This window comes from Podarcis bocagei (assembly GCF_964188305.1).
Source record: "Podarcis bocagei genome assembly, chromosome: 8".
In the NCBI taxonomy this organism is placed as follows: domain Eukaryota; kingdom Metazoa; phylum Chordata; class Lepidosauria; order Squamata; family Lacertidae; genus Podarcis; species Podarcis bocagei.
The window spans coordinates 45,779,641-45,792,760 of NC_138133.1; the positions used below are offsets into that span (position 1 = coordinate 45,779,641).

General features: G+C 42.6%; 1 protein-coding gene across 2 annotated transcripts in view; it reads left to right on the plus strand.

Moving 5' to 3' along the window:
* Nucleotides 1–1,383: 1,383 nt before the first annotated feature.
* Nucleotides 1,384–13,120, plus strand: part of COLEC12 (collectin subfamily member 12) — an 85,961-nt gene continuing 74,224 nt past the window's right edge. Inside the window, exon 1 of one of the 2 annotated variants that reach the window (XR_014010952.1) lies at nt 1,384–1,939. Coding sequence is in view for 1 of the 2 variants with exons in the window: in XM_081205748.1 (XP_081061874.1) it covers nt 1,933–1,939 (7 nt within the window). In the remaining variant the exon portion in view is untranslated. The remainder of the gene's footprint in view (nt 1,940–13,120) is intronic. The other variant, XM_081205748.1, reaches the window with a different exon arrangement.

Below are 13,120 nucleotides of genomic sequence, written 5' to 3' on the forward strand. Positions count from 1 at the left end.
TTTTGTTTTGTCATTTTTGTGGGCAGCTGTTGGTATTTGTGGTTTTTGTTTCCTTTGTTTATGAATAAAAAACCATATATATACACACACACGCTGTAAGCACACAAAATGACCAAGGAATCTCCATTAAAAATGACACAGTCAGCAGCCCCAAATCAACGGAGATGATGGCAGCAGCATACACATTGAAAACAGTATTTAAACATCTATCTCCTCTGTTGACTTGCAGCCTTGCATCTCTTCTGGTAAGGATGTTCAGGTCATCTCCACTCCAGCTGCTTTTCAGTATCAGCAGCCAACTCCAACTCAGCGCTTGGAGGAGAAACAGGGTTTCTGGGCTGTCAATTTGGCAACGTTGCTTGCAACCTAAAATGGTACTGTCCCGGGGAGACTGCACCATGCAATCCTAGATCTCCTCTACAAAGAAGGAAACAACACAGCCTATGCTGAAATTGCTCAGACTAAGAGTGTGTAGCTAGAGTCATGGCCAAGGGGTGGAGATGACTGCCCCACTTTGACCTCTGATCCAAGGGGTAGCCAACATGGTGAGGGCACAAATGCTGTTGGACTACAGCTCCCATCTGCCCCAGCCAGAAGGGCCAATGGTCAGGGGTAATAGGAATCACAGTTCAGTAGCATCTGGAGGGCACCACATAGGCCCTCTTATCCCATGTCATGAAAACTTATTCGAGGATCTTTTGTGACTGTCTTTGTCAAATGTTCCATATATTTGGCGTCTACTGGATCGCCTCATGGCTTCTCCCAAATAATCCTGGGAACTGTAGTTCTATGAGGGGGGTAAACTATGGCCCCCGGGATTCTTTGGAGGAAGCCGTGTGCTTTAAGCTTACACTGTGAATGTTGACTACAACATGTGTGAGACTGCAGAGCATGTTTACTGGCAGGAAGCTTAAGTTATCCTATGTGGTTTGTGCATTCCTGACGGTCTGGTGCCTTTGTTCTTATTTTAAACTGACATTAAAAACTGAACCTGTTTTTCACATCGTTTTATAAACGAGGGGAAACACGTCAACATTTTTTTTTTTTTTAAAGCCATTTGTGCTGTATTTTCGAATGAAGACCCAATCGAAGCTGAAGCGACATTAGCTACTTCTGTGGTGATTCTTCAACCTTCAGGATACATGTGCCTCGACTATTCCTCCATTTATTTATTTTTTATTCACAAGAACCGAGACTCCCCACCCCATGGGACGGAAGGAACGAGCCTATATCAGCAGCGAAGAGCTGACAGTGGCTGGGCTTTTCCCTCGCTTTTAAGTTCATCCTCTCAGAGCGCTTGGGCCAAGAAAGTTTACACCTCCGCCCTGCGCCAAACCACCACTTTTCGCCTCCCTCGGAGCCCGCTGTGGAAGAGTCAACCCCGTGTCGTGGTGACGGGAGGGCGGCTGAGAGTTCAGGGATTTTGCAGGACAGCCTGGAAGTCAGGGGAGGCTGCGGTTCCCAGTGTGAGGGAACAACCCTTCTTCAGAGCTTCTCTCCTCCTCCTCATTCAACCTTCGCCTGAGGGTTTATTATTGCAGACTCTTCCCTTGCCTCAATTTACAGCCCAACTCGTGAAAGAGGCGGGGAAAGCTGGAGTGAAGGTGGGGGGGGGGAGAGTTGCTGGGGGAGAACTGTGGAGCCAGCAGCTTTCTGTCGTTTCCCAAAGCGAGCAGAGATTGGAGAGGAGGGGCAGAGGCTGGTCGTGTGAGTTCAGGCCGGTGGGGAGAGTTGCAAAGTTTACTATTCTGAGACACCAGAGGGGGAAAGGCTGGTGCTTCAAGCAGCTAGTCCAGAGAGCTCCATCCTCCCGCTGATCAGAAGCTCCAGGGAGCTGCCCGGCATGAGAGTCTCATAAAGGAGTTCTGTGCAACAAGGAACAAACTTCTCCAGCGTCTGAAAGTTTCCTATGTGGCTGCCCTGCCTGCCAACATGAAAGGTAAGCAAGGGAACAAGGCGTATGGCTCTTTCAGAGAGTGTTGGGGAAGGAGCTGGGCTGTGGGAGCAGGAGTCTGTCAGCAATGAACATGTGGTGCTTATTGTAGGAGCAAATATTTTTGCAAGCGTGTGCGTGTGTAGAACTGGAGCTGCATTAGGTCTGTGCTCTAGTCCATTAATGATGAAAGCTACCATTTGTTCCTCGAGAAAAGTCTGAGCTCAGCTTCTTGCTAGTTGTTTACAGGTCCCCCTTTTGGATTTTTTTGGATTGGAAAAATCTGTCCAGGAGAATGAAGTACTCACCCACACAACAATTTCTGCTTTCCCCAGCACATTTTTCTTGACCACCTATCCTTTTTTCATTCCCCCCTTTTCCCCTCCCCCTTTTTCAGAGAGCGCAGTGGGGGGTTGCCAGCATTTCATGATGTTCTTAGTATTGCTTCTAGACATCTGGCAATGATTAGGTTCTAGCAGAGGCTTAACTGGCTTGTGAAATATACTTGGCATTCCCCCCCTCCCCTTTCAAGACTGGAAAATATTTAGTTTGTAGGTTGCATGTGCTGAAAATCTAAAGTTTAAAAACTCGCCTTCACTTACAAATCACACTTTGGCATGCATGCATTATTATGTTCTATAGCTTGTGACCACTAAGTGTCACTTAAATCATTTATGCTGCAGTCCTCTACCCACGCACCTGGAAACATATCCAATTGGTCTCTCAGTAGCACTTACTTCTGAGTAGATGTGTATAAGAATGCACTCGACAATGAAAATGAAAAGTGAGAACCTCCGAACAGGTTTAGGACTTTGCACTCCAGAGAATAAGGCATCAAAAAATGATGTTTGGGAATGTTTAGGAAGTAGTTGTGAAGCATAGTTTTTCTTTAGCCACAGAAATAAATCTAAGTAGGCAACAGAAATATATACTGTATAAGGAATCTGTGGCTGAGTATCAGCCTGTTGCTTAGCTTGTGCTGTTTAATTCTAGATGCCAAGAGGGCAGTAAACGTTGTGATAGTTCTTCCCAGAGGCCAATAAGAATCTTGAGGTTGTTGACTTAGCTTGCCAGAGAGGCAGTCTATGGGAGAAAGTATTTTCTTTCACTGAGCCCACACACATGTGAAAACAACTTTTGAATGTCATCTTGTGGGGAGTAAAGTACAGAACATTGGAGATGGTTAGCAATTCAAAGGGTCTGTAGAGCCACCCGTGCTGTTATTTCTGATAACGCATGGCACTGCAGTGGTACCTCAGGTTACAGATGCTTCAGGTTACAGATGCTTCAGGTTACAGACTCTGCTAACCCAGAAATAGTACCTCGGGTTAAGAACTTGGCTTCAGGATGAGAACAGAAATTGTGCGGCGGCGGCACAGCAGCAGTGAGAGGCCCCATTAGCTAAAGTGGTACCTCAGGTTAAGAACAGTTTCAGGTTAAGAACGGACCTATGGAATGAATTAAGTTCTAAACCTGAGGTGCCACTGTACTAGGGTGGATGTAGTGGCGATAACAACTGAGAAGCAATGTACTTTTGCGCAATACCTTATGATGTTGATGTCATACAGTGCAAGGAGTTAAGTCCATTGTGGGAATGGGAGCGGACTGTTAACCCCATCATTCTTTATTCTAAATGTTATAAAGTGCACTGGTCCCAACAGAAGTTTTTCATTGATTCATGCATTTGGGTATAAGTTAGGTCATATGGGGATTTTAGTGTGTTAACTGCATTGTACACAAAACATCTCTTTCCCTTGACTGGTACTGTGTCCACGTGACATGCTGCATATATGATAAGCTACCACATGATGGGGATTTGAGGTAGCCGCAGCTATCTTAGGAAAAATATTGCTTTAATGTTATCATATGCATGATTTCTGCCTTCTTGCTGTGACACCTATAGCCTGAGTTTATGCATGTTTGCCAGGAAGTAAGCTCCACTGAATACAGTATTACCTACTTCAAAGAAAATGTGCATTGGATAGCAATTCTAGTGAGATTTTTCATCTGGAAAAAGTGGAAAACGTATCTGAAATATTGATGCTTTTAATGGAGATTCTATTCATTTGGAGGGTTGCATGTTCTCAGTCTTCTTGGTGGGTCATAATGACTCTCTTTCTGTAAGAAATTGCACAATCACTTTGTGGAGTGTTTTTCCAGAAACTCATAAGAAGGCCAGTAAAATGAAATCTTTAAATTACAGAGTTAATGAGAAACATCCTTCAATGAAAATGGCAAATGAACTGGTAATGCAAGAGTTATGAAAATCATAAGCAGTGCCAAAGCACCTTCCCTCTCTCCTGTTGCATCTTTAACACACACAATTGATTTTCCACATTTTTTTGTTTAAATCTCCTCCTTCATAAAAACTTCTGAGCTTTTATGTTTAGAATAATCACGTGTTCTATTCATGAGTAACAGCAGAGTTGACCTGCTGGTGCAGTAAACATCCAACATCCCTAGAGAGCTGAAGATTATCTAAATAATTACATCACAAGTGATTTGCACAAAAATACATTGAGTTGGATCCAATCTTCGTCAGAGTAGACCTATCAAAAGCAATAGGATTTGACTTAGTCATGACTGACAACTGTAAGCAATTTTCACATTGTATGCCAAAATAATTTGGATTAACAGGTGAAGCACTAGATAGGCCACAATACAGGGTGGTTGGGCCATATCTGCAAGTTGGGTTAGTTAGAACAAGTGAAACATTATTTATGAAATGCATATAACTTCTGTTTTATTTATATTGGGCTGTATCCAACCAAGCCATACTCAATAGATTTAAATGAGATGTGACACTTAAAGCACATGGCTTCCCCCAAAGAATCATGGGAGTTCTAGTTTATCCCTCACCAAGCTATAATTCCCAACACCTTTAAGTAACTACAGTTCCCATGATTCTTTGGGGGAAGCCATGTGCTTAGAATGTGTGTTAAACATGCTTTAAATATATGTTTTGGATGTGATTAACTTTAATCCATTCATTTCTGTGTGTGGACTAATCAGATACAGCACACGTATTTGAAGACGTACCTTTCAGGCTGCACTGCTCTCATAAGGCAGTTTTTAAGACTGTAAATTGCATAAAATAAAAAATTCAGGACGTACAGGAATAGGGTGGCCCTGAAAAAACATTTCAGGTAAAGAAGTACATATTCAGCATTCACCAGAAGCTGCATAGTGAAGAAGCCAGACTCACCTTTGGGAATGCTACAACTTAGGGGCTGCCACGGAGAATACCCACCCTCAGACCACCAACAGCCCAAACTTTTGTGAGAGGTAGAACTGCCAAGAGGGAGCCCTCTGTTGATCTTCACAACTGTTAGGGTCTGTAAGGAAGAAGGCAGTCTTTAATATACAGTACAGCATGTAGCAAAAGTACAGTGGTACCTCGGGTTAAATACTTAATTCGTTCCGGAGGTCCGCTCTTAACCTGAAACTGTTCTTAACCTGAAGCACCACTTTAACTAATGGGGCCTCCTGCTGCTGCCGCACCGCCGGAGCATGATTTCTGTTCTCATCCTGAAGCAAAGTTCTTAACCCGAGGTACTATTTCTGGGTTAGCAGAGTCTGTAACCTGAAGCGTATGTAACCTGAAGTGTATGTAACCCGAGGTACCACTGTAATATAACCTGAGTGCTTAGCTTCCAAAAGTGTTCTAGCTGCCACATTCTGTACCATTTCCAGTTTCAGATCCATTTTTCAAGGGCAGCATCTGGAAGTTCTCTGTTCCGTAGAGATCTGCCACATTAACTTTTAAAACAAGAACTGAAAAAGACCATCACGTAGTTGGGCAAGAAGATCCAGCCTCCCTCTAGTCACCATTAAAAGTATTCTAGTTTTGGATTACATAGCATGCCTCCTACACAAGCAGCTCAATTTCCTTGCCAAATTACAACTTTCTGTAAGACTGAATTTAAAGAAGGAAAAGGTCAGAAGATTTTCTCTCTCTTGTGAGTGAAAAATCATTCTCCTTGAATTACTAAGTATTTGTTACAATTCTGCCTTGCATTAAGGACATGGTTTATCCATACTTTGATTACAATTCATAATATTGCAAATTTGCAAATTCTTATCCGTTAAAGATTAAGAATTATTATGGAAATTATCCAGAAACCTGAATTGCATTGTACCTACCCCAATGACTTACAAATGGAACATTTTAGCAGGTAATATAATAGCATATTGTAGTTAATAACACAATCTTAAACATGCTAGTAAAGGTAAAGGTACCCCTGCCCGTACGGGCCAGTTGTGTCCAACTCTGGGGTTGCGTGCTCATCTCGCTTAAGAAGCCAGGAGCCAGCCCTGTCCGCAGACACTTACGGGTCACGTGGCCAGCGTGACGAAGCTGCAGCTGGCGAGCCAGCACCAGCGCAGCGCACTGAAATGCCGTTTACCTTCCCGCTATAAAGCGGTACCTATTTATCTACTTGCACTTAAGGGTGCTTTCGAACTGCTAGGTGGGCAGGAGCTGGAACCGAACGACGGGAGCTCACCCCGCCACGGGGATTTGAACCGCCGACCATACAATCGGCAAGTCCTAGGCACTGAGGTTTTACCCACAGCGCCACCCGCGTCCCTCGTAAACATGCTAGTATGGGATCATAAAACAAGATAGCAACAAAACAAGTATTCATGTTTCTTGGCGGGAGGATTGGAAAAGAAACTATAGTTGTGAGTAATGGGAATGGATTTACCCATTGAAGCCCATCATTGGGGGGGGGGGGCTCATTGTAGCATCTCATATTTTCATTCATAAGGGATGACCCTGCTTTGTATATCTCTTTATGTATGTGAAACTTCCTCATGAAATGAATGGGAAGAATCCCCACCTGCTGTCGCAACATCTCTGCATGCTCATTTGAGCACACACATAGATTGCTGGAATTAAACTAAACTAGACGTTTTGGTACTGATTGGCTCTGCAACCCTGAAGCAAGGCACCATATATTGCACCTAAGCGTATCCAACAAGTAGCTGCCCAACCCTTCCTTCAGAACCTCCAGGGTGGTTATTTCACTCTGGAAGCTAACAACATTTGGATGGTGGTGGCTATGCCCCCTAGAACAGTGTTTTTCAACCACTGTTCCGCGGCACACTAGTGTGCCGCGAGATGTTGCCTGGTGTGCCGTGGGAAAAATTTGAAAGATTTTTTTTTTAAAAAAGTCACATTTTCGCCCACTAGGCGGGCGCCGGACTGTGTCCACCCTGTTTTCCATCCGTCCTGGGTGGGGATCAGATCGGATGGGATCGGATGAGAGCGGACAGGCGGTTCGCTCTCATCCGATTCCCCATAGAGAGCAGCGGGGCTCTGACATCTCCCTCTCCGCACACAGTGGTGGTGTGCCTCGTGATTTTTTTCATGAAACAAGTGTGCCTTTGCCCAAAAAAGGTTGAAAAACACTGCCCTAGAAAACTGATGGGAAGTAGACAGCTTCAATATATATTGTTATATTGTATCTTCCCTTATGTTCAACCTGTATACATGTGTAAATGAAACCACATATTACAAAAATGCTACTGATGACCTCATTCCAAGGAAACACAATCCAGGTATTCTGGAGTTCTCACTGCTCTGAGATTTCTAACAATAGCAACAAAAGTGACACAGATAGGATGAATAGAATGACTTAGGAGGTGCCCTGTGTCAGGGGCGGACTTTGGTCTTTCAAACTTCAGCGGTGCCCTGTGCAAGACCATAATTTGGCACACACACACACCTCTTGCCCTCCGTTCTGCTCAGTTCAGTACGACCATCATAGTTGTGATGCCCTCTAGTTGTGCAGTGCCCTCTAGGCTCAGCGCCCAATGCAGCAGAACCAGTCATGCTGTCCTAAATCCACCTCTGTCTGTTTGAGCAGAAAGGTGCTTGCATGTGCATAAGGCAAGCATCCTGAATTCTGTTGTAGCTCATTGGACTAGGGCACAGTGGGTTTCAGTGGGGAGGAGGAACCAGAAAAACCCTGTTGTGTGAGCTGAGTTTATCTTGTGCTTAATCTATCAGTAGCTGCAGCTCAATAGTTCAAAATTCTTGCATCAAACTATCTAGATTTTCAGGATACTTTAACTTTTCTGCATTAAATTGTTTTGAGTTTTCAAAACATGGGTGCATGAAAAGGACAAAATGTTTATGAAAACTCAACATGGTAAAAACCAGGATGCAGTTCAAGAAGAAGTGAAATCTGTGTGCAAAAATATCCAGCTCTTTAAAGTGAAGCAAGCAATATGAAATGGCTTTCCCCTACGCACTGCAAACACATCTAGTAAACACCCAGGATAGATTTACTGCATATTTTAAAAAGTCATTATTATAGCATTAAGTATCAAGTGCAGTCTCTTATCAGTAATATGCTGTAAATCCAGGTTTTTAGTGTCTCCCTGTTAGCTGTTCAAATGTTAACAGAAACTTGGCCTAGCCAATTCAAATTCTTCATTAGTAACCAAAATAGGAACTTGCTGAGATTTGGTAGAGAAGTGAGTTTTGTTTCAAAATCATTTTTACTGTAAAAGCGTCATGCTTAGTTTCAAAACTCACTCTTGTATACATGTGGTGAAATCCCAATATAGCAGTGAGTGGTGGTTGCAGTTAGATTATTAATGGTCACATTTGCGCTTAATGATTCTCACTTTCTGAATACTCTTCACCAAAAACATGTTTGGATTACTATTTGTATTTAACACGACATGTGCAGCAGCTCCCTCTCACGTGTGCCAAGAATGACATCAATAAAACTTCAGTAAGGCTGTAACAGTCCCACTGAAATCATACTGAGATTCAAGGAACTCATGGGCCTGACAGACTGCCAGAGAAGGTTGAAAAGCTATATGGGTAAGAAAAGTTTGGCTTCAGCCTCAGATTTTCTTGGTCACACATGGCCCATGACAAATGTACTGTTTAAAAATATAACACCAAAGCACAAATCACACCATTTTACAAATTTGTGTGGTGCTGCAGTACTTGCAAATCTCTCTGTGTGTATTTGAAGTGGAAATAAAACTAACCAACTTCCCTCAACACATCCTTTCTGAATCCCCACTTCCATAAAGTGTTGAGCCATAATGTTATTAATTGTGTCCTCACCCCCAAATAAATAATTATATTTAGAGTTTACTCTTGTTAAATTTTGATGACTGGTAGTTCATTAAAAAAATAATCTGAAATGTACCTAATACTTCCACTTAGATATGCTAGGAGGGTTGGATTAAGGAATTTGGAAGTCCCATGCTTGGTCATGTTTCAGGATCTCATTCACCAAGTAGGATGCCAACTATATACAGTGGTACCTCTGGTTATGTACTTAATTCGTTCCGGAGGTCCGTTCTTAAGCTGAAACTGTTCTTAACCTGAAGCACCACTTTAGCTAATGGGGCCTGCTGCTGCTGCTGCGCCGTCAGAGCACGATTTCTGTTTGTCATCCTGAAGCAAAGTTCTTAACCTGAAGGACTATTTCTGGGTTAGCGGAGTGTGTAACCTGAAGCGTATGTAACCTGAAGTGTATGTAACTCGAGGTACCACTGTATATGCCAAGGAGAGATAGGCAGATCATTATATTTCCTGTTTGTGCCAGTCTCTCAAATGTTCATTCATAAGTCTGTTCTTTCTGACAAAAATGGAAACAGAAGGTGCTCGCTTATTTGGCCCGTGACTGGAACAGAAATCAATCCAGTGAAAACCAATTGATTGTTGTTGTTTTCCAGTCTGCAAATATTGCATAATTGATGATGGGTCCCCCCCATTTAAATTATGCTTCCTTTGCATTGATTGAATTGATTATGTCATTAATTATGTTAAATTAATAACTTACATAAATTATGTAAAATGGCATTAAATAGCAGACATTGAGATGAATAAATGGTATTTGGTAGAAACTGAATTATGCTAGAAGGGAAGCAGCACTAATTATGATGAAGGAAGATGGGAATGGAAGCTGCTGCCTTCTTAAATTGCTTTCGGCTCCATGCCAGTTCCACATCCATCTGCATTTTTAAAAAGTTGTTTTTCATTCATTTCCTCTCAAAGATTCATCTTTATATGTGTTATAAATGGGCTGTATACATGGTTGTATACATTTCAACCCCAAATATATGTTTTATAGGATTTTTGGTAAAGGATAAATTTGTTCCAAACCATGTGTTAGTCTGGGGAGTGTGAATCAGATCAGTTTCATTAAAATGTGGACTGAATGAAATCTTGGAGCATCCCTAATGCTGAGTACAGTGGTACCTCGGGTTACATACGCTTCAGTTACAAACGCTTCAGGTTACAGACTCCGCTAACCCAGAAATAGTACTTCAGGTTAAGAACTTTGCTTCAGGATGAGAACAGAAATCGTGCTCCGGTGGCACGGCAGCAGCAGGAGGCCCCATTAGCTAAAGTGGTGCTTCAGGTTAAGAACAGCTTCAGGTTAAGTACAGACCTCCGGAACGAATTAAGTACTTAACCTGAGGTACCACTGTACTGCCCTTAATTTGTAACATGAGGGGTCCTAGGGTTCCAGCCAGCCTGCTTGGAAATCTTCTCTTTCTCCCAGAGGTGTGAGAGCTGCTTGTAGTCATTCAGTAGTTAGGTAAATGTGGCACATGCCTATAGTTAACTCACTTCATGGCTGAGTTTGAGCAATGATTTCATGGAGATTTTAAACAGTTCTGTAAACTCAATGTGTATTTCTATTTATTAAATGTGTTGCACGTGTACATGGTTTTCTCTTTCTCCAAACTCACATTTTAACATCACAACAATCCTGTGAGCAGTACCAGATTAAACCCTGTGGAGACCCTCAAGGCAGTTGCAATCTTAGGCTCCCTCTCAAAAATTATCTCCTAATATGTTTTTGTAATTTTATTGCAAGATCAAATTGATATTATTTTGATCCATTGTCACAGGGCCCCTAAAAGAACTGAGGCCCATAGGCTGGTGCCTACTCTGCCTATTTGGTAAGTCACTGCCTGTGAGGTAGGTTAGATTCCCTAGTCCTCTAAGCATTACACCACTCTGGTCACTGGGGTACTGAACAAATGTCATACTCAAGCGGCATTTGCCAAGTGTGGACAATTCACTGGAGTTTCCTTTGTCATCTATTTTATGGCAAAGAATTCATGCCAAGAATTAATAAACCAAAGGTCCAGGGCTTAATTCCAGCACCGGGATTCCAGTGCTTCATAAAAGAAGGTGTACCTGACTTCCAGGTCTGGGAATCTAGGAACTCAAGCCTACATGGCCTTGGCTAGCAGTACTTGTGTTTCATCTAAGAAAGCGAATCCCTCACCTGGAGCCCCACTGCCAGTTTGTGGTGTCCTTACATCAACATATCATGCAGCAATTAGGATGATTAAAACAAAATTTCCTTTGCTTGACTACTATACTTTTTAAAAACTGCCTATTAGCTTCAAGGAAAAGCTGTTTCCAAGCAGTGGGGGATCTTCATAGACTTAACGGTTTGGAGAAACAGGGGGTTAACCCTTTTCACAAAGATTGCCCCTCCTCTCTGGCAATTAGGTTTGGAAAAGATGCATTGGTTTTTTCAAGCCTCATTGATGGGGAGGTATGTGTGTGAGTAGGATGAATGAATAGTTGTGGGTTATGTGTAAGAGTGGGTGTGTGGTGCTTGATGTGTGTGTGGATGTGTATGAAAATGATGTGGTGACTGGGTGCATATGAGTGGGAGTGTGTCTGTGGTGGCCTTTCCACTTTTTGCATGTCCATGCCCACCCATGGCATGAGGCGTCTGGAAGTTTAGCCACGATGGAATGTGGGTCTGATGTAATACATAATTAACTGCTGGACTTAATTGTCACAAGATGTCATTTTTTCAAGACCCTACAACAAAAAAAGATTAGTCAGATTCATAGAGGACAGGCTTTGTCAGTAGAAACTAGAAACTTTGTCAGTAGAAACTAGAAACTTGTTGTTTTTAAGCCCCATTCTAAATTTGGACCCTGTTGCACTCCTAATTATATCTTTTGGGGACTTAATGGGGCTGAATCCTTTCCCACATACTCTACCTGCAAGCTCCATTCTCTTCCCACTTACCGTACTTACCTTGTAGCAAACAGCCTCTCCCTCTGTTGTCTGGCACGCTGTAGCAGCAGCCTCTACAATACAGTCATACCTTGTGTTGCGTTCCGCTCGTTACAAACTTTCAGCTTACAAAAGTGTTTACTTCCGGGTTCACCACCCACACATGCACAGAAGCAATCTGCGTGCTTTGCACACACGCAGAAGCGCTCAACCGCGCCACATACATGCACAGAAGAGGCGCTCTAGTTGCGGACTTTTCAGGTTGTGAACGGCACCCCGAAACGGATTAAGTTCGCAACTAGAGGTACCACTGTACCAGAAACCCTGAGAAATGTCGTCTAATAGACTTATGTGCCTTAAGACAATTGTGTTTTCCAGGGCTTCTGGCACCACTGCAGTGAGGGAAGGTGGCTTGAGGAGTCCAGTGTCAGGCAGAGAGGAGCCATATCAGGCACTACAGCTCTGGTTCAGCCCAAGACAGAGAAGAATAGGAATATGGGGAGAATTACTGGTTGCCTTGTAATGCAAACATGTTATGAATGGGAAAAGTTTGTATCTTGGTCTAGGTGTTTTGAAGTTTGGCTTCATTGATCATTCAGGGGAAGTATATTTCTCAATGGAAATAAACAACAGGTGACTGTCACTGTTGTGTCCTGCTTTTCGTGCGTAATATTTCTGCTGTAACTGCAAAAGTTGCAGCAGTATTTTTTTCACGTTACAGTTCAGATCCAAGCTCTTTTAACATGTTTCCAGTTTAGCTAGTCTCATACTTGTTTTCATTCATGCTGCTTGCTTATTTAGAATTAGAAAATGTCATGTATTGTGTGTTCTCGTTTGTCTAAATTGGTCAACGATCCCAGTAAATTAATTCGATTTGTGTCCAGCTTGTGAGTTTCCCAGAGAAATCTCAATGGCCAGAGTCAGGACTAGTAAGCAGTCGCCTTGTCTCTGTTGCTTTGAATAGGATGTTGCAGTATATGCAGCCAACACTTGCACCATCTTAACTTGACTGAACTTGAATAAAATCCTTGAATGACAAAGTCTGAGCCTCAGCTTTTGATTCTTAGTAGACTTGGCCCATAATCTTGACACCAGACATTTATTTATGTTAAGTTGTGGGTGAACATATCAGACAACACAGTGATTCTTCAAACAGTTTT